The sequence below is a fragment of the Engraulis encrasicolus genome, chromosome 6, assembly GCF_034702125.1.
Source record: "Engraulis encrasicolus isolate BLACKSEA-1 chromosome 6, IST_EnEncr_1.0, whole genome shotgun sequence".
In the NCBI taxonomy this organism is placed as follows: domain Eukaryota; kingdom Metazoa; phylum Chordata; class Actinopteri; order Clupeiformes; family Engraulidae; genus Engraulis; species Engraulis encrasicolus.
The window spans coordinates 11889561-11911229 of NC_085862.1; the positions used below are offsets into that span (position 1 = coordinate 11889561).

General features: G+C 40.5%; 1 protein-coding gene across 2 annotated transcripts in view; it reads left to right on the forward strand.

The window, feature by feature from the left end:
• Window positions 1-21669, forward strand: part of tmc6b (transmembrane channel-like 6b) — a 41695-nt gene that overhangs the window by 16408 nt on the left and 3618 nt on the right. For both annotated transcript variants that reach the window (XM_063200638.1, XM_063200639.1), the window contains exons 10-20: window positions 2576-2720; window positions 3205-3360; window positions 3495-3682; window positions 4017-4107; window positions 5702-5799; window positions 6126-6221; window positions 6392-6467; window positions 7412-7545; window positions 17390-17569; window positions 20626-20704; window positions 20948-21043. In XM_063200638.1, coding sequence (XP_063056708.1) covers window positions 2576-2720; window positions 3205-3360; window positions 3495-3682; window positions 4017-4107; window positions 5702-5799; window positions 6126-6221; window positions 6392-6467; window positions 7412-7545; window positions 17390-17569; window positions 20626-20704; window positions 20948-21043 — 1339 coding nt within the window. The remainder of the gene's footprint in view (window positions 1-2575; window positions 2721-3204; window positions 3361-3494; window positions 3683-4016; window positions 4108-5701; window positions 5800-6125; window positions 6222-6391; window positions 6468-7411; window positions 7546-17389; window positions 17570-20625; window positions 20705-20947; window positions 21044-21669) is intronic.

Below are 21669 nucleotides of genomic sequence, written 5' to 3' on the forward strand. Positions count from 1 at the left end.
TCCCAGTGCAAAACGTGTTGGGAACCACTGCTATAGGGCCTATGCCATTTAGTTTCCATTACTATTACTATTATTATTATTATTATTATAACTTCGTGATTGAAGCATGTAATCACATGCTTACTGAACTAGATTGAATAAATCTTAAACATACTACACGTTAATCCAACGGGCTTTATTATAGCTTTTGTGTCCTCAAACACATTGGAGCGGTGTGAAATGAAACTGGGAGCAGCAAAATTCTCACTGTGTTGGCTGCTCTTTTTGATAGCCTACAGCACCGGTAGCTGCTGGACCAATTAGGGGTCTTACACACCAGGGCGGTAAAGCGTCGCGGAACGGCCACGTTTTTTACCGGCGTCGGTGAAAATGCATTGCAACATATCTGTCCTTACACACCAACCGGGGGTAGTCGGGCGTCAGCGGCGCGGGAGCCGGCTCTGTCACAGGGAGTTTTAAACAGCAGCCCATTTTGAAAAGCTGTAAGAAGAAGAAAAAATGGTTGCTTATTTGTTGTCTATTTTTCCAATTGGAAAAAATGGTTGCCTATTTTTACTTACCAAATGCTTTCTTGAAGTTGACATGGGCTACAAGTTACTATGGCGTGGTGTAATGTTTTATTATCATTTTTGCACACGCAAAAGCAAAAGACAAATTCTATCAGGCCCATGTAATAGTAAGCCTATCAATTTACAATCAAATGATTTGCCTCTAACAGCCTATGCTTTTAGCTGAATTTATGTTTTAATGTTTATAGCCTATTTTATGCAGCTGTCAGTCATTCTTTTTTTCACTAGGCCTACCTAAAACCAAATGGCTGCATTTGACAAATAGTGACTTAAGTTGGGCTTACACTGTGCGACTTTTGCCACGATTTGGCACTCGCACGACTTTTTGGGAGTCGGGCCGATTTCTTGCTTAATCGCAGGTCAATCGTGAGTCTCGTATCGCGCAGTGTACATGGGGTAAAGACAAGCGATTTCACCTCACGATCGTGCAATCGCAGGGTCGCAAGAAAATAAAAACTGTTTGAAATCCTGGTCGTGGCTCGTGCGTAAATCGCACAGTTAAAGCAGTGCTACGTCCCGATTTGACACTTCACATGCACAAATTAATAGGGCCGTGCGATTAGCTGTTGAGCGCGACCTCATCTCCACCTCAGGTGCGCATGTTCCCTCCTCTGCAGACCGGGGAAACATGCCTGTTGCGTCGCTCAGTGGAAGCATATGGCTCGCATCCGACTGTCAGCTCGTATAGTGTGAGGACTTGAGTCGTGAGATGTGAACTTTTAAATAGTGAAATTCCATCGTTCAGTGTGAGCAGGAGCTTAATACCCACGAGTGAAAATATCGCACAGTGTATGCCCGGCTTTAGTTATCAAATGGCAACTATCAAAGAAGATGGCTTGCTCATAATTCATTATGCATCTAGGCTGTTTTAAAACTGTGGCTTTATGTTGGTGAGCTGTGCCTCTAGCAAGCTTGATGTCTGAATTCTGTTCTCTTCTGCTTGTCGCACCACACAAGTGCACTAGGCCTATTAGTCTTGTTCACTTGCATGGGAAAAGACTAGTATGTGCAAATAGAGGAGGAAGTCACTGTTGCATCTTCAGATGTCACCGGCCAATTTACAAATAAAACCCAATGGCGGCTTCTTACAAATAATGACTCAGTTATCAAACAGCTTTACAAAGACTTTACAGCTTTGACAAAGACATCAGCCAAAACGATTGGCTTTATATTTAAAGGAGACCTACCTTTCAAGTGCCCACACGCAGCGTGGGCTTAATGGTTATGTTCGTGACGGTGCATTACTCTGCAGGCTGTGCGGCGCGCGTACACACCATTTCAAAGCATTTTTCTAACCAGGATGCATTGTGATTTAGCATTGCTGCATTGCTGCTCGTGTGCAATGGTCATGAATGCAGCCAATCACTTGCGATGTCGGCTGAATTGCGTTCTGTGTCAGGAGTCACACCACTCACGCTATTAATCTCTCTATTAAATAATTATTAGGCCTAATGGCACAAACAGAACACAAAGACAAAAATAGAACACATAGCCCATGGATGTTAAAACCTCTGTGAAACGTGCTTTGCAAATTGTGGTTGAGTTTTGCATGTTTGATTCAGCTGGGCATATTTGGTGTTCAAAAACTTCAAAACTCGGACAAAATGACCGAGGTCCAGACCTGGGTGGCCTCAAATGTGCGTACGGCCATGCATGTAACAAACAAAGACGCTCACTGGAGATTCGAGAATATATAAAGCACAAAAGCACCTTCAGAAAGAATGTACCAAACGAAAACGTTCTTCTTGAATGTTACCAAAGAATGACAAAATAATAACTTCAAAAGGTTGTGTAATACTTCTCTTTTCGTACCACGTGTACCCCTGGGGGTAAGTGTACCAGAGTTTGGTACACACGTGGGGCTACTCTTTAATTTTTCTCTACTTTAAGTACTTGCATTGTTTGGGTGGCTAGAAACGAGTCAATCTATCAAGTTCAAGATGCAGCTGACAAGCACAGTCTTACTCCTTAGCAACCATACAAACTCTTGTTTACTTTTTTTACAGCATGTCAAAGTTATTTGGGCAAAGTTTCCGGATTGATAAGTCCCGGAACATCCTGGCCATGAAGGTATTCTCCTCCTGGGATTTTAAAGTAATCAAGAAAACTTCTGTCAAACTGCAGTCCGAAAATATCTCCACCCAGCTCAAAGTAAGCATTTCAATGAGCAGATTTGAGAACATTGTTTAAAAGTGAAATAGCTGTGAGCGGACTGGAAAATTCCCATTCAAATAACATTTTCACTGATTACCCACAAATCTACACGGACATCATGTTAAGCAAACTTTGGTGAAAGGCGCTGTATAAATGACTGTCACCAGACATTTCAAGTCATCAGCTATTAGGAGTACAAATCAAATGTTTTTGAATGAACCTTCCAATGGTGGTTATGATTATGACCGTCATTTGTATTGATTATTTAGGGAAATCAGTAAATGTGAGGACTGTACACACGTTTGTGATACACTGTAAATGTCAGAAAACTCTTGACTTTGTCAGGCTGTTTCCATTGTTTTCTTCAGATGTTCTTCATTGTAAATTAGTGTTTTTTTTTTTTTTTAATCCTACCTGATTTGTTCTAATGCTGTCCAAATGTCCTGTCGGGCAAATTGTTTCTGTTCTCCCCTGCGTGAAGGAGCTTTTGGCAGATGTTGGCAGAAAGCGTAGAGATATCCCCATCCCCCAGAGGCTGGCTCGAATCGCACTGCATTCATTTGCCTGGACTTTGTGTGTCGGAAGCACTGTGGCCTGTGGAGTAGGCGTCTACTACTTCTCAGAGTTCATGCACACGGTTGGTAATGTTTAAACTACACTACATTATAGTACAGCATGTGCAATATGTTGTTGGTTATGCTAATATGCTGTCTTTCATGTTTCAAACATGATAAGCAGAAATGAAAATTATATATCCTCTTGTTTTGGCAGGACCTTGAGACTCGAGCTCAAAACAGAAATTCTGCGTCTGAAAGCCCTTTAGTGAAGGAGGCTAGCTTGCTTGCACTACCTGCGGTGGTATCAAGCATCAATCTTTTTCTTCCAGGGTTCTTCAATATAGTGGCCTCATTGGAGAAATATGACTCACCCAGTGTCCGCAACTATGTGGCCATTTCTAGGTGAAGTATTCATATTTTAATATAAAACAAAGAAAAGAGATCATAACACTTTAACCTCTTAATATATCACTTTAAAAATAAGTTAATAACTTCAAGATAGCTTGGGGACTTTTCATTTGCCTTTGGTCGTATTTACCTACTTTTTATAATGTTTTTTACTTTCATATTTTTTCTTCTTCTCTGCTTTCTTTTCTCTCTATCACATTGAATGACAATATGTATGATGATAATGTGCTGTAATAAAACTATTGCTCCGGCTATGTTTTCAATGCCCAGTTTCTAGCCCGGGAAGGTTCAGGTGTATGAAGACTTCTTCTCTTTTTTTTTCTCATAGGAATCTGATGCTGAAAGTCACTGTACTTGGTGTTTTGTGCTACCACTGGTTAGGCCGAATTGCGGCTCAACCCCAACGCCTTCACCTAGAGGTGAGCTTTGGTTTTTGATCACCCATAAGATGTTTGATGGGATTCAGGTCTGAACTCTGGCTGGGCCATTCCAAAACCTCAATTTTTGTTCTGGTGAGGGAGGCCCATTTGTTTGTTGATTAAGGCCGGTGATTATGCTTGCTCCGATCCTTAAATTATGCACGCCATTTTGTGCAACGGACTGCACATACCAGCTTTAGAAGCACAAGACCAATACGCACAATACAGTCAGTATCATCCAGGGGGCAGAGGGAGGTCCGGAAACTGGAAACACAGACTGTAAGGAAAACAAAACAAAAAACATGGACGATATTATGCAGAATGCACACGCCTGCGCTGCGTGCATTATCTACCGCAAACAAGATTGCATTCGCAAAACGCATTCATGCCCGAAACGGCCTTACCGTGCAATCACACTGCCAGCATTGAACGCGTGGAAAGCAGCGGAAGTAAATTACTTGTATGGAAGAGCAAGCAGCAGAAACGTTAAAAGCTGCAAAAGTGTTTCTAGAGCCGAGGGCGTCAAAAGCATTAAAGTAGATGTTGAACTTCATCTAAAAATACTAGTGCAGAGCCCGTTTGGCCTATTTGCCCGTGTTGTGTTTTGTAGCTTAGGCCTATGTACAAAAAGAACTGGGATATGTTTGGAGCTTCCCTGCGCTGTCCTAATGTGTTCCTGAAAAGACATGAAGACATGTTGCATAATTATAATTTCTTCATGCAACCTATAATTTTCTACCATTTAGAAAGATGGATAGACACAAAAATCACGGTTCGGTACGGACCTCGGTTGTTGAGGTCACGGTTCGGTACGTTTTCGGTACAGTATATGGTAAAAAAAATCTAAACCATTTTCTTCCTCAGTGCGTGGTTTATTGCACCACAACTTGTCAAAATAGCCAATAGAATAAATACATTCAAACTGCTGCACTTTATTAATAAGCTAAATTATTTTTTAAACACTAGCCCTATTTACTGTGGATTTTAATTTATTCTTAGTTTAATTTTTTACATTTTAATGAATAAACAGTAGGTTAAACAAAACCTTTCAAAATGTTTAAAATGATTAATGTTATGTAGGGAAGTTAACAGAAGTAGAACTCATAGCAAAGGTTTTCATTAGATCAAACGCGTACTGTCGCTTTAAGAAAGGCAGACTGCAAACTCGGTTTCCGTAGCCACTCTAGACTCCACTTAAGTTTCTCTCAGAGCTTATGGAAAACAAACGTCTTCTCTCTCTACTCCGGCAGACATGTGGACCTTTTTATGTCACTAGTTGCTACATGTGTGTTTTGAAACTGTTAAGACGAAGATTAAAACTGAACTATCAATTCAAGACTTTGATGAAATGTCCGACCCAAAGTAGCAGTTTTCACTGCAATGCCCGTGTATTATCAATAAATCCATTTGACAATGTAAGTAATAGCACATTCAAAAGTTCTCACAAAGCACAGTCCTCTATTTCCCGCACAAGACTTTGCTGTGCACCCTGCTTATATTGCTGTGTAGTCGCTGGACAGTGGGAAATTTACCCCATTGGACATGGCTCTTCTGTGTTGTTCACGGTGTTGTTGCTCTTCTGTGTTATTGACAGTGTTGGGAGACCTTTGTGGGGCAGGATCTCTATCGATTCCTTGTCATGGATTTCATCTTCACACTACTTGATACATTCTTTGGGGAGTTTTTATGGAGGTGAGGCTTTTCCCTTTTCATGAAGTCGGTATACCCAGAGCATATGCGCTGTTCGACTATCTGAATTCAGATTGAGGAAATACTGTAAATGTGTTTTCATGCCCCAAGAAGTCGTCCAGGTGCTTCCAAGTAAAATGGCATCGATCCAGTAGATAGAATAGATAGAAAAAAAAACCTGAATCAGAGCTACATTTTAAAGACGTATCTTCTGAATATGTGGTAGTCTCCCCTGACGTGGACAATTTGTCTAAGTAGAAAAAGTGGTTACAAAATGCTAAATCACACATACTATCCATAAGCACTCATGTTATGTATATATTCCATAGGTTGTTCTCTCAGAAACTGCTGAAGAGGAAGAGAAAACCTGTGTTTGATATTGCACGCAATGTCCTGGAGTTGATCTATGGCCAGACGCTTACATGGTAACCCATTTCATATAATTTCATAATAATACATTTTAATCTAATTTTAAGTAACTGACAGTATCATCTAATATAATTTATGAATTGTTATAATATGATTTCATTTTAATAACAATGTCCCTCACTTGAATATCGCCAGAGCGGTCATATGATTGTTTTTGTTTCTGCAGGATGGGTGTATTGTTTACCCCCTTGCTGCCAGCCGTGCAAATTCTAAAACTCGTCTTCCTTTTCTACCTGAAGAAGGTAAGTCACTACTAAGTCTTAGTTTTAAAATTAAGTCTGATATTGTGAACACACATGTTGTTGATGCCCCATGTTCGTAGCCTGGTCCTGACCATCCCATTTCATTTCATATTTATTATTTCGTATTCGATTATTGGCTGTTTTCTTTGGGGGGTGGGGGCGTTGCGATCAAAATTCTACTGCTCCAGGCACTCCACAGAGAAGCGCGACCAGACTAGCAGGCATTCGAAAGATGCTGTTACTGTCATATGCTCAGATTGTCACTTCGACAGTGTTCTACACTGTCCACTTTCAAATCTCAGCTGAAGACACACCTTTTCACTTTTGCCTTTCAATTTCACTGACAGGCACTTCCACTTCATTTTAATTATCAGTTTATTTTCTATTTTACATATTTTATCTATTTTTTCTCCCTCATTTTTATTTTATTTTCAATTTGCATTCTACTTCTTTTTGTTATTTTAAAACATTTATTTTTATTGTACTTTTATTTTTATTTTATTTTTGCATTTTGATTACTCTCATTACTCTCCTATTGTTAATTCACTGAATCTTTGTTATATTTTCCCTACTGTATTTTTATTTATTTTATTTTTTTTATTGTAAAGTGTCCTTGGGTATTTTGAAAGGGGCTCAAAATAAAATTCATTATTATTATTATTAGTTGATTCATGGAACTCGATAGACTTGGAGTGTCAAATTTGTTGGTCTGTTAGCGTCGTCTTTGACTGAAACAAGTTGCAAGAATCCACATACCGTAGTTTCAAAACTCTGTGTGATCGGCTGCACATTTAGTGTTGTCAGTGGATTACTTGTGCATGTGTGTATGTTGACTTGGTACGAAAGTTGCTCTGTAAACTAGTGCGAGGGACTGCAGAGAGTGGTGCGTGCAACACAGGGCATATGCCAAAGTATTAATCTGTGTTTTAATCTCAATTTTACAGACAAGTCTGATGATGAACTGTCAGGTGCCAAGAAGACCATGGCGAGCAACTCAGATGACCACCATTTTCATCACTCTTCTGTGTTTCCCCTCATTTCTTGGAGCGGCCGTTTGTGTCACATGCACGTTCTGGTCGTAAGTGATATCTTTTTTCATGTTAACAGCTTTAATGGACATTTAGCCCATTAATGCCCAAGCCATTTTTGGGAAAAGGCACTGTCAGCCTATAAAACAGGGTCTCCGCGGATCCTTAAAAAGTCTTACTTTTAATATTTGTTTTTTAAGGTCTTATAAAGCATTATATTTCGCCAATTTTTGGAAGTGTGGTATTATATTTACGTGGGAGGTCTTATATTTCATCTGGGTAGCTTGAGTGTAAGAAAAAAGGTCTATTTTTTGACGCTATAAACCTTATTTAACCGGCATACGTCCCTTATCAAGATGCGGAAAAGTAGAGGAAACAGATCTGTGTTTGTGGCGCAGCGCAGCCCGCTGGCCACACAGCGGGGGGCAGCCGCAGACCTGTGGGCGCAGCGTCTAGCCTACTCGTATGTTCTAGTAGAAACAGTAGAAAAAGTGGTCGAAAAAATATGAACGTGAATCGAGATGGGTAGATAGATGCACGTTCAGTGTAACGTGGCTTGAGGACAAGAAATAAAACGGTTAGCTGCTATCCAAACAAAGCAACGTCGGAATATGAAGCTTGATGTTAACTGTGTCGGGAGGACGCATAGCCTAATCAGTCGTTGACTGTAAGTTTTAAATATTGTCTATCGTAAGCATGTTAGCCATGCCCTCGCGTTTGGGTAGAAGCGTTTGCTAAATGTAAAGGGTTCATTTCATAAAGTCCATTATGACCGTATTCGAAAATAATTGTTCCTTCATACAATAGCCTACACTTTCAAAATCGCCTCTAGATACGTGACAGGCTATTTGATGCCTCTGTCAAATGCAAAATGATTTTGTTAACATGATGGCAGCATGAGGAAGTGAGCGCGAGGCAATACGAAATCGGATGAGTAACAGAATATGTACGAAGCCAATGATCTGGCGAGGTGCGTAATGTCCAAATCGGTAACCAGATGGGCAACGGTAAACGCGCTAAATGCTTGTTATGGACATGCTGGAAATCGCTTCCAAGTTGTGCGCTGTTTCTTGCGCCCATCTAGAGAACAACAAACTACAGACAGGCTAAGCTCAAAGTAGAACGCTTGCTTCTGCTACCCGTCTCTGATAAAGCGAGCTGGAGGAGGAGGAACGGCACTCAGAGTAGTCATACATTTAACCCTTTTGACACCAGGTGTCCTCTCTCCTAATAGCAAAGTGCATTCAACTATTTATCCATCAGAAATGATGAATTGTTGAGCCATTTTTAATTTCTACATTTAAAGGCATTTGATGAACATTCATCTGATTTTTCCATAGGCCGTCAAAACATGCGTGGGACCCTCAATTAAATGCCAGTTGTCAGTTAACTGACCATATGCATGCATGGTGTCTGTAGGCCTACAGATCAGTTACACCTTGCTACTGCTTACACTGTGTTTACCCTAGGCTACACTATAAAAGCACAGTAGTCATATAATATTGTTTATTATATATAATTATGTACTAGGCCTACATTTCATTATAGCAATGCAAACTAATAACATTAGCAATATTGCAATGCCTCACCCCGAGCGATGGTCTTATATTTTATCATCAGAGGTCTTATATTTGTCTTAAAAAGTCTTATATTTGGTGATCCAAAATGTGCAGAAACCCTATAAAACCCCAAATATCTCAGCCTCTCAAACACACAACTTTTAAATACAATTTATTTCATGTTTTTAAGACCCCCATCCTGCTTTAGTACATGTTCTTTCAGCTCTAACATAGAAACACTTTACATAAAACAATCTCAAAATTCAAGAGCCTAAAGCTGCATCACTGTTGCGCTATCCAGCATCCGGCATCAATAGGTTACGTATGCCATCTCTCCTTGCTCTTTATGTTAGTTATTAGGAAAGCATCCTTCTACAAGGGAAGTAAGTACTCTTGTAATTCTTGTAATTGAGCAAATGCTATGGTATTTTTCAAGCAGTATCTTTGTTCTATGCTGATCCAAAGTCAATAATTAAGTAAAATAATCAATTAAATATTATTGTGTATAGGGCTGAGTACCGATCAGAAATTTTCGGTTTCGGTTCTGGTTCCAGAACCTTCGTTTTGATGCCGGTTCCTGACGGTTCTATTTTCGGTTCCTATTTTATGAACACTCGGGATGACGAACATTTTAAAAATCATAACCGACCACCGAGCCTCCCTCATTATCCGGATGAAGTAGGGCTGCACAATTAATCGAAAAATAATCAAAATCGTGATAAAATAGTGAAATCGAACTCGTGATTTTAATCGTGATTTAATCGTGGCAATGCCTTACCTTGCCTTATTCCTCTTCGCTCCGAGTGGAGCATAGGGCTTCTACTAACTGCCTCCAGACAACACGATCTTGGCTTTTCCTCTTGGCTTCATTCCAGGTGATGTTTATTTTCTGGAGTTCATCTCTGGTGGTTCTTCGCCATGAGTCTTTGGGCCTTCCTCTGCGTCTTGTACCTTGAGGGTTCCAGTCGAGCGCATGTCTTGTGGTGTTTGACTCTGGCTTTCTTAGGGTGTGTCCAATCCATTTCCATTTCCTTCTTTTGATGGTTACTTCCAGTTCTTCATGTTCAGTACGTCTCCAGAGCTCGTTGTTGGTTATTTTGTTTGGCCACCAGATGCCACATAGATGTCTTAGCTTCTTGTTGATGAATGGTTGTAGTTTAGCCAATATACCCTTGTTTATTTTCCATGTTTCGCAGCCATACAAAAGAACGGTTTTGACGCTGGAATTAAAAATCCTTAGCTTGGTCTTTAAAGAAATGGCTCTACTTCTCCAAACTTTGCTTAGGGTGGAAAACATTTGTTGCGCGCTTCTCTTTCGGGCCATCACATCTTCCTCTGTTCCTCCAGATTCTGTAACTATACTACCAAGGTAGCGGAACTGGTCTACTCTCTCAATGGTCTCTTCTCCACATTTGAGTTCGTTGGTATTTGCAGGGGTCTTAACTCTCATTTCCTTTGTTTTGTCCACATTTATATTGAGGCCTACTCTCTCTGCGTTTCTCTTCAAGGTGTCTACTTTCTGTCTCATATGCATTATTTTGTGGCTTAGCAAGCACAGGTCGTCTGCAAATTCTATGTCCTCTAACTGTCTGGTTAGTGTCCACTGGATTCCTGTCTTCTCTCTTCCATAAGATTCACGTGTTACCCAGTCCAGCAGGACGAGAAACAGTAGGGGGCTTATCAGGCAGCCTTGTTTTACTCCAGTTTTTATTTCAAAGCCTTGTGTTGTTGTTCCATCATGTATGACACTGGCTTGAAAACCATCATACATCACTTTGATCATCCTGACCATTTTGCCTGGCACGCCATAATGTCTCAGGAGATGCCAGAGTGTGGCCTGGTCCACTGAATCAAAGGCTTTTTCAAAGTCCACAAATGTCATGTAGAGTCCTGAATTCCACTCAAGAGACTGTTCAATTATTATTCTAAGTGTTGCTATTTGGTCACAGCATGATCTTTCAGCTCGAAAGCCGGCTTGCTCGTCTCTTAACTTAAGGTCTAGTTTTGGTTTCAATCTTTCAAGTATTACTCTTGTCATGACTTTGTTTGCGATAACTAGTAGCATAATTCCTCTCCAGTTCTTGCAGTGGCTGAGGTCTCCTTTTTTTGGGAGTTTTGCTAGCAGTCCTTTGTTCCACTCTTTGGGAATTGTTTCGGTGTCCCAAATTTTAAGCAGAAGGGAGTGGAGAGCATTTACTGTCACTTCTCCTCCAGCTTTCAGCGCTTCAGGTGGTATGTTGTCTGCTCCAGCAGCTTTTCCATTTTTGAGCTTCCTCAACGCATCACGAATTTCTTTCTTTGTGATGGGTCCTGTCGTTATGTCAAGGTCTGTTGCTGCTGGTAATAGCTCTGGGGTGTCTTCAGGAAAGGGTCTGTTGAGAATTTCTTGAAAATGTTCTCTCCATCTATTTAGCTGTTCCTCTGGTTTGCTTATGAGTTTGCCATCTTTGTCTCTAAGGGGCTTCTTCTTTTGGAGGTTTTTCTTTCCACTCATGCATCTTGTTATGTCATATAGTTTGCCCAGGTCTCTTCTTGCAGCTGCTGCTTCAAGCTCACTTGCCATTTCCTCCATTTGGTCTCTCTTGTCCTTCCTGCAGCTCTTCTTGATCTCTCTGTCCTTCTTGTTGTACTTTTCCATTTCCAGCAGTTTCTGTTGTCTTGTTCTGGCTGTGCTGATTTTGTTTTTTATTGATCGTCTTTCTTCCACCAGACTCCATGTGTGGTCTGACATCCATGGTCTCCTCCCCGTTCCTGGTTTTCCCAGGATTTCGTCGCATGTTGACAGGAACATGTCTTTGATGTTTGTCCATTCCTTTTCCACATCTTCCTCTCCTTCAGTGTCTGATCCGTTGTACAGGACATCATATTTGTTTGCCAGTACAAGTTGGAACTGCTTCATTGTGTCTTTGTTTCTCAGCCTGTCAGTGTTGTATTTGATTCTATCTTTCTTAGGTTTTTGCTGTACTGCTAGTTTGATTTTCACCTTTGAAAGTACCAGATGATGGTCTGATCCTATATCCGCACTCCTCATGGCTCTAGTGTCTTGAAGGTTCCTTTTCCATCTCCTACTGATCATGATGTGGTCTATCTGGTTCTCCGTTTTACCATCTGGGGATCTCCATGTTGTTTTATGTATGTTTCTGTGTGGGAAGAGAGTTCCTCCGATGACAAGTCCATTTGTTGCACAGAAATCTACAAGCATTTCTCCATTTTCGTTTTGCTCTCCAATTCCTTCGTTTCCCATCACGTTGCTGTTTGTTGACTTTCCCCCCACTTTGGCATTGAGGTCACCCATTATCATGATGATGTCTCTTCTGCTGGCGTTGTTCACAGCTTGTTGTAGTGCATCATAGAAATCTTCTTTAGCTTCCGGGTTGGCCTGTTCAGTTATTGCATAGACTTGGATGATAGTGAGGTTTTGGCACCTTGAATGGAATCTGGCAACTAGTATCCGTTCAGATACAGGTTCCCATTCCATTAAACATCTAAAAGCTTTATTTGAAAGAATGAGGCCAACCCCCTTTTCATGAGTGGCATCTTCTTCTAGGTTTCCTGAGAATAGTATGGTTTCTCCATTTTGTGTTTTTACTTCTCCTGATCCGTTCCATCTTATTTCACTCACTCCAAGGATGTCAAGCTTCAGTCGGTCCATTTCTCTCGTGAAATCGTGGCAATAGTGACCTACTTTTGAGAGCGTCCTTGAAGCCAGAACATACTGACAGGCTGGTGTTTCTGGCCAGAAATCTGTCCACTTAAGTTTCATGCTATTGCCTTTACATAATTATTACAATTCATTTTATTTTGCTCATCCCGTATGTAATTCATTCTTGGTTATATTTCATCTTGTTATAATTTTCAAAAAAATCTGCAAAAATCAATAATCGTGATTAATAATCGTGATTATGATTTTGACCAAAATAATCGTGATTATGATTTTGACCAAAATAATCGTGATTATGATTTTTTCCATAATCGTGCAGCCCTAGGATGAAGTCTCCATGAAGTTCAAAAGTTGTTTAAAATCCAGAACTATGATCTACAATCTAAACCCAACCCTATCCATTTCGTGCTGCACGTGTTTGTCTCCAGTGAAAGATGTTCCCAGTGATGGGAAGCTACATGAGAAATCAGAATACTGTGCAGTCTGAATCTCTGCCTCACAGAACTGGTAGCTAGAACAAGAGTCAGTAGGCCTAATAGATGTGACGTGAAATATTCTTTGTTTCATTCTCCTCAAATATCTGTTCTATCCCATTCGCTCCCCTTCACGGCACCGGAGAGACCCGGCAAGAAAACAAGTCAGCTGCATTGCAATATCAATTCGCCCTGCTACAATATAATTGTGAAACAGCTGTAACTTCACATGGCTTTGTCCATTTACACGTATGACAACAGTCGTATAGGCATAATTATTGCTAGCAAGACGAAATCCCCACTAAAAAAATCAGTAGTTCGCTAGGTTAAAAGCGTTGGTCCATAATCCCCACGGTTGTCAGACCCTGACGAGCCTGCCACACCCCCCACGAGCGCAGCGCCGTATGGGGCTCTGCAACAGCTAGAGGGTCTTGCTTATCAAACTACCTGCCAGTACAATTTATGCCAGATATCACCAACAATTCAAGTTCCTTAAAAATCTAAGCTCTCATTCTGGAGCTCTGGACCTAGGCGTGGCTGTGCCTTCTCTTTGCATTGCAGCGTCAGTTCATACAAACAATGTTCATGGTAAACACACACAGTAGTGAGCAATGTTCCCTCTAATTTTTTCTGTGCATGGGCAAATGCACTATATCACTGAGCAGAGCCAATGACCTCAGTGAGCGGGTCGACGAGCCCAATTTTAGGGGTAATATTTATGCTTAATAATATGTTGATTATATTGTCATTGAATATAATAATTAATAATAATAATTATTAATAATAATTGTAAATATTACAAAATCAGTAAGTTATGTTTCTAATTGTCATCTTGATTAGGCTATCAGGCCTACTTCACTTACTCCTCATCAACCCACCACCATCAATATACTGTAGGCCTACATTTGTAAGATGTTGGAAATAAAGTAGCCTATCTTTAGGCCTACAACAGCCCAAGTAGCCCAGAATGCTGAATTTATGTTTAAAAGGATGAAAATTTTAATTTGGATTTAAATGTTTTAGGCCTATGTAACGAATTTAAAAGACTACAATATTGTGCTTAAATTGGGTCTAGGCTACACGGAGTAAAATTATGCACTGTCACTTTAAGAGCTCGTGGAAAATTCTCACCCTTTCATTTCAGACTTTAGGAGGCAAACATTTTCCTTACCGGACTATCTCTGACTGACCTTCTGGCTAACTGGGTTTTCATGGACTTTCTTATCAGTAGTAGTTAGTTTAGGCATATGAATTAGTTCATATGTTTTCAAGACATTTCCATTGCAAGTATAACGCCTACATCAACACAGCCTCGCGAGCCATCCTACGTACTTCCGCCAAAGGATTGGCTCCACTACTGTAGTCTGGCCGTGCTTCTCTGTGGAGTGCCTGGAGCAGTAGAATTTTGATCGCAACGCCCCCCCAGAAAACAGCCAATAATCGAATACGCCCCCCACGTGGGGGCAAAAGGAGGAGGACGCTCGTGACAATGACGTACACATCTGCGCCAGAGCCATTGGTCTGCACTATGTTGTTGTTGAGTAACTGCCAGCGATTGGGTGAGAGGTGTCCAATAATTTCAAACCATAACTGAGTGCAAACTTCCTGCTTCCTACAATCGCTTCAGAGCAAACAAATGCCAGACCATAAATACGAAATTAAATGGTAGTATTATGGGATGGTCAGGACCAGGCTAGCAAGGAGCAGCTCTTTGACAGAAAGCACGCGCGTCCAATGATGCCAATAGGGCGAGATCAAAGCTAGGTTGACAGGCATCCATTTAAATCGCTAACTTTCTTGTCACTTGCCTACTTTCCTAGCACTCTGAAACCTATCAAAGGACGTCAAAATATGACAGAACAATGGATATCTAAACACCACGCTATTCTGCATGACTGTTGGCTTCACTTTTCCCGTGAAGCTAAAACAAAGGAAAGAACAGCTTACTTCTGTTTTTCTAAGATATCACATCTAGTAGCCTAGATAACTGTTGCCTACATTGAACATCAAAGTATGAAGAACAGAGTGGAAATAGTGACGATTGGTATCCATGCGAGAATAAGCTCATGCGAAATGCTTCGGATGCGCTGGCTTCACCATGTGATGGCGTGTGATTCCTTACTTTTAGCCACAAACTAACACATGCAGATTTGTTCTATTGCTTGTTAATGAAAGTGAACGTATTCCGCGCTAAATATTGATCTGGGCAGACTGAGTAGGAGAAAGATCAACTTGACGCTTCATGTCACCTGCAGATGCTCGACAACACCGTTATCAACATTCATATCAGATTCACGATCGAACTCTAGGAGAGTTATAGCAAGAATTCGTCTTCTATCCATTATAGAGAGATGAATATAGGCTACTCAGCTTTTTGTGTAGCCTACTTTTCACAACACAACACAACGCCATAGATTAGGCTGCGAGTGACAGCTCAGTTGTTACAACGTTGTCTGGTCACTGCCAAAGATTCTACTGACAGCATTCGACGCGCAGCAGATCCGCGCTCGGTCTGATCAGCTGGGGGGCGCAACGCTGATTGTAAGCAGAAATCCGCGTCCAATGTGATCGCTTAAACTGCTATAAGATAGATGTTTTATATCTAAAGAATATGTTTTATTTCGATTGGATATTCTAAAGCTACAAGGAGTGGAAATTTCGGCCAACATTCAACTGAATCTCCACACAAATTTGCCGCCTTGTTTTACCTGCGCTGCATGGATTCGCTCTGCGCGGAGAATGTGAGAGCAGTGCGCAATTGCGCAGTCGCGCAGCTTAGAGGGAACATTGGTAGTGAATCGTACGAATTTACCTCATCACAAACTGAACCAGCATGCAGTTTTGCATCGACCCCTGACAACTTGAGCGAGAAAACAACAAGAATAAAATCATATTTCTTTTTTTACGCTGAAGCCTACACGCTCCTTTTAAAACATGCGCTACGAGGCGATTTTGGCCTCGTGCTCGGACGATCAGTGTTAAACGGAAAAGCATGGTGACCTGTCACTGCCGTTCCGTTGACTGTCAGGATTTGGCCTGTTGAAAAAATCAGATTTTCGGCTTAAAATCAGGGGATTTTGCCGTCTCACAGTTGACAGGCATGCTGAATGTGAAAGGTTTTATTAAACAATGGAAGCGGGTTACGCACGTAGTAAAGCACTGAGTGCACACTATTACGTCCGAATGACACAAAAATCAGTTCTTTGCACTGTCCATAATTATATCAAGCGAAAGTATCCACATGGAGTGTCTTCAGTTTCGATAATTCACGTCACAAATCTGTGAGCCGTGGCGGAATGTATCCTTCCAAAACAGCTCCAAACAAAGTAGGCTAAAAAGTGGCCAAAAGTGACTGATCTCAGCTTTTTTTATTGAGATGAAGTCGAAACGTTGTTTTGATTCACAGTGTAATCCAAAAGGCAGAGAATGCGTGCACATCAGTAGCACGTGCTGGACCAAACATGATTCCGAAACGTGCCATTCAATTTTTGGGAGCATCAAATAGCCTAGTGTTGTGGACCTTAACTTTTCCTCACACGCCAATGTAACCATCTGCATCATAACCATGCAATATGCTTCGTTTGCACACCTTGTCTTGCTGTTTCTTGGCTCGCATTGGCCGTGTCGAAGAGGTCGTTTTAATTCTTTGCCGTCTACAAACGCTAGAAGTGCCAAGGTAGAACCCCAAAACTGCATTTGCATTTGGCACTAATAATGAGGGAGAAACAGACTAAGAACATTTTAACTAAGATGGGAGGATGCTAAACATTAATCCTTGAATATGTCAGTCAGTTTAAGTCAAAAACTGCTTTGATGCTGTTTGAAAGCTATTTTTTGTCTCTACAAATTACACAAACAACGGGGGGACACAGCTGTTATCAGAGTATGAATTATGAGATATTTAAGTAATAATAATTGAGAATAGAGTTAGAGGACATTGCTTGAAATTGTAAGAGTTTGACCTTTCACTTTTTATCCTTTGTCATCGAAGGATTTGTAAGTTTAGAATGCACTGAAGGAACACCAAGTGAAGTGTTAAGGCAGAAGATTTGTTTTCTCTCCATTTTAGAATTAAGCCATCTGAAAACAGATTTGCTTTTTTCTCTATCTTAGAATTAAGCCATCTGGAAACTGATTTGCTTTTTTCTCTATCTTAGAATTAAGCCATCTGGAAACTGATTTGCTTTTTTCTCTATTTTAGAATCAAGCCATCTGGAAACTGCGGGCCATTCCGTGGCCTGGACACCATGATCCAGTCTGGAAAGACGTGGGTGAAAGATTTAGAGGAGTCCAACTCTAAGCTGGCGTGGCTCACTTGGGTGCATACCTACCTTGTAGAGAACCCAGTCATCTTTCTCTTCATCACTGCCATGACTTTTATGTAAGTACAAAAAAACTTTCTCAAACGTTCGTACGGAAAACAAAATGTAGCGTAGCGTAGTGTAGTGCATGTAGTTTTTAGTAGGTTATTTTCGGAATTTATGTTGCCCTTTCACAAGTGACCTGGTTTCATTTTTTAAATATATTTCTTTATCATCAATTTCTAAGTAATCATTATGACTTAGACAAGGAGCAGGCCCACCTTTTCATATATTTCTATCATTTTCAGTTGCTAGTCATTCTTGGCTGCACAACATACTGTACTTTGGTCAGACAAGTAAATATCAGTTCATTACCTACTACTTCATAAAATTCAAGCATCAGTGACCAAGTTCCACGCTTCAAACATCTTTGGGCTCTGAACTGGTACCCCTGAACACTGAACTCTGACCGTGTACTGAAATTAATGACACACAAACCAATAGTGATGTTATTGAACCTTAAAGCAAGTTATCCTCCTGTCTAGATGGTGCTTAGTCTTAAACTTATTTGGTATTGTATCTTAAACTTATTTGGTATTGTATTGTGTCAATGTTGAACAACAGCTCCGATTTATTCAGTGTTTCTATAGGCAATGTCGAGCTCAGACCTTGAGTCAAAGATTTTCTATAAGAATTGCACTGCCTTCTTATCTACCACAAGTTCCAAGTAATCAGCATCACAGGATCACAATAATGACTGAATGCCAGTTCAGTCATTCAGACCCAGAGAGAGAGGAATTAGGTTTAATGATGTAATCTTAAAGGCCAACTTCCGATAAAACACAGTTTTACTCACTCCTTTTGAAGATCGGACGGTCACCCCAAGTTAAACTCACTTGCAAGGCTCTCATAGCGGTGCGTCACCTTGCCTGGCTGTGTTTCCCGGTGTTTCCCAATTGACATAAATAATGCAGAAAAACGAGCGAACGAAAGCCAGGTCGCAGCCTGATTTTTTTTGTATCTTTAGAGTGTCTACTTCCAGAATTTGCCAGGTGCCAAGCTGAAATAATGTCCCATGGCCTTTATTTTTAACCATGACAGGAACCTGACAGGATCCCAACAGATTGAAACAATGGCAGAGAATAGGTTATAACTTTTGAAGTAAACTACATACAGAGACAAATTAACATATTTTCCCATACAATATTGACCTGAGGAATTAATTAGTATGCTTGCCATGCGGCAAGCATACTATTGTTATTCCCCCGTTTCTTTTTTTTATTATTATTCTTAAATTATTCTACGATCCATTCGTTTTGCAGAACCGCTTAAGATAGAAAATCCGTTCAAAAAACGTTCGGCTTGATAAGACGACCAGGTTTTGTATTTTTCACAGGGGTACCTCAAATTCTGTAGCGCCACCAGCAGGTCAAAGTTGTAAGTACATTACATTCTGTAACTTTTGAACCGTTGGTCAGAATTTCAAAAACTTGGTATCCCTGGAATCCTTGGGCCAACCCGAATCCAATGCACCCTATGACGTCATTTTCCGCCTGGAAAGTTTTTCCGCCATTTTGAATTTTGTGAAAATCAATAAAAATGATGCCCCGCCCACAAATTTTGACCGATCGTCACGAAAATTCTAGGAGGGCATCTTCGGACTGAGATACATCTACCCTAAAGGTCCTGGAACGATTGATCAAACCTTCTCCAAACAGGAGCCAATCAAATATGGCGGCGAAGACGCCAAACAGGAAGTGAGCTTATATCTCGGCAACGGCTACTTGTATCAGAACCCAACTTTATATACATCATCAAGACTATCACCAGAGGAGACATAACGATTTTCGTGTAAATACGCCTCTAGGGGGCGCTATAATAAGCAAAAATGTGTTTTTGACCATATTGGCCCGTATTGACTTTAAATCATCAAAAGCTTGGTATCACTGAAATCCTTGGGTCAAGCCGAATCCAACACATACTATGATGTCATATTTACCATCATGAATTTCCCGCCATTTTGACATATTCAAAAATCAATAAAAATGAAGCTCCGCCCACAATTTTTGTCTGTTCGTCCTACAACTTTTATCAGACCACCATTGGACTATTTTGCACCTATGCTGAAGTTTACAGAGCAATAGCTGAAAGCATCGGTGCACAGCAGCCAATCAAAATTGACAACAAAGGCAAACTTACCGTCGAAACAGGAAGTTAACTCATATCTCAGCAACACCGTGACAGATCTTAACGAAATTTCTCACACATGATCTCCAGTACACCCAGAGGGTACCTACCGAATTCAGTGCAATATGGCCACTGGGGGGCGCTACAGTTAGTGAAAATGTGTTTTTGCCAATATGATACATACCAAACAGGAAGTTAGCTCATATCTAGATGGTTAACTGTATGTTGTGTATGCATGAAGGGCAGCATGTGCATTAAGGGCAAGTCATGCATGAAAGGCAAGGCATGCATGAAGGGCAACGAATGCAAGACGGGCAAGCATACTCCAGCATTTTCTGTGAGGAAATGCAATCTAGTTTAAGTTGTTGTTTTTGACTTTTGACAGCATTTAAACAGCATATTTGCTCATAAACCGCAATAAAATGACCCAAAATATATAGACACTCAACTACCTTTTCATTCTTTGAGTTTTGTTGTCTTTTTTTTCACCACCTGCTCTTCCTTTATCATTTGCAGTGTAAATGTGAGTATTATATCGGGTTTTAAACTGAAATGATGACCCCCAGTCTCCATTTTTGTCTCTTTAATGCGCCTGACTGAAAACAGACAGACTGAAATCATGATACCCAATGGGTCATAACTTTTGAAGTAAACTACATACAGAGACAAATTAACACATTTTCCAACACAATATTAACCTGAGGAATGATATTAATTTGTTGTCTTTGACATTTTGTAGTTTTATGGCATCTGTTTTATGGCATCTGTAGAATGTAATGTGAATAAAAAACGGAGGAAATATCCTCAAAGGGTTAATTGATAGTTACGGTATCTTTCGGCTACTAGCTACCTACACAGATGCAAACAGTACCTATCGCAAACACATGAACATATAGGTACACTCATATTTCATTATTTAACTTTTTTCTCTCTTTTTTTTGTTTTCCAGCATTGTCATCTATTTCCACACCCAGGTGGTGGATGGACAGAGGAAGGTCATCACACTCCTTCAAGAACAGATTGCAAATGTGAGACCTAAAGATCGGACATTTTGTGCAGCCTTTCAATTTTAAAAGATGTAGGGCTGCCTGATTATGGAAAAAAATGATCACGATTATTTGGGTCAAAATTGAAATCACAATTATTAAACGGCAATAAACAGCTGATTTTTGTGCAGAATGTTATTTAAAATCACAAAATGTTAGACCATCCATTTCTGATTAATTTTGCAGTGAATTCACTATGTACTTTTCGTGGTGTATGCTTTGTAGGAAGGGGACGATAAGAAGTTTTTGATCACAAGACTGCAAGCCATTCATGAACAGAACCGGCCATTGTCTCCCAATAGAATCAGGCTAGATAATGAGGTAAGTAGTATTGTCTTTCATAGTTACCTTGGCCATGGTGAGACACCTGGGTCAATTACATTTTTGGGGGGCTCAAACGTCAGGTGGTACAACCACAACTAATGTCCATTAATTAATTAGTAATTGGTAATTAATGTGCTGCACTGAATATGTTTCTTGCATAATCTACTAAAAAATAAAAAATAAAAAAGAATCCATACAGTAGTGACTTCAGCTGTGGTTACACCACCCTGACGTGTGCTAGTATTAAAATTATCGCTGGCAAAGAGATGAGATGGTGTGGCAATAGCCCCCTCTCTCGTTGCAGACTTTTTCCTTCTCACTGAGGGAGCCATGCGATAGCCTATGTAGGTACATGCCTCCTTTTCCTTGTGTTTGGAGAAAATATCTGAAGTCATGTTTATTCAAGATTTGTTTTCGTGATTACAGTATGTCCAACAGCTTGACTCTGCACATGTGCACACTCCATGGAAATATTTCAATAACTGCCGGTGAATTTAAAGGAATAGTCCACCTTGTTTCAATAATAAAGTATGTTCTTCACTGACCTGTCATGAGTTCATCCCGACCTGTCTCGTCTTCAGACACGGGCCCTGTCAGCAACGCACGCAGCACCAACTCGTTAC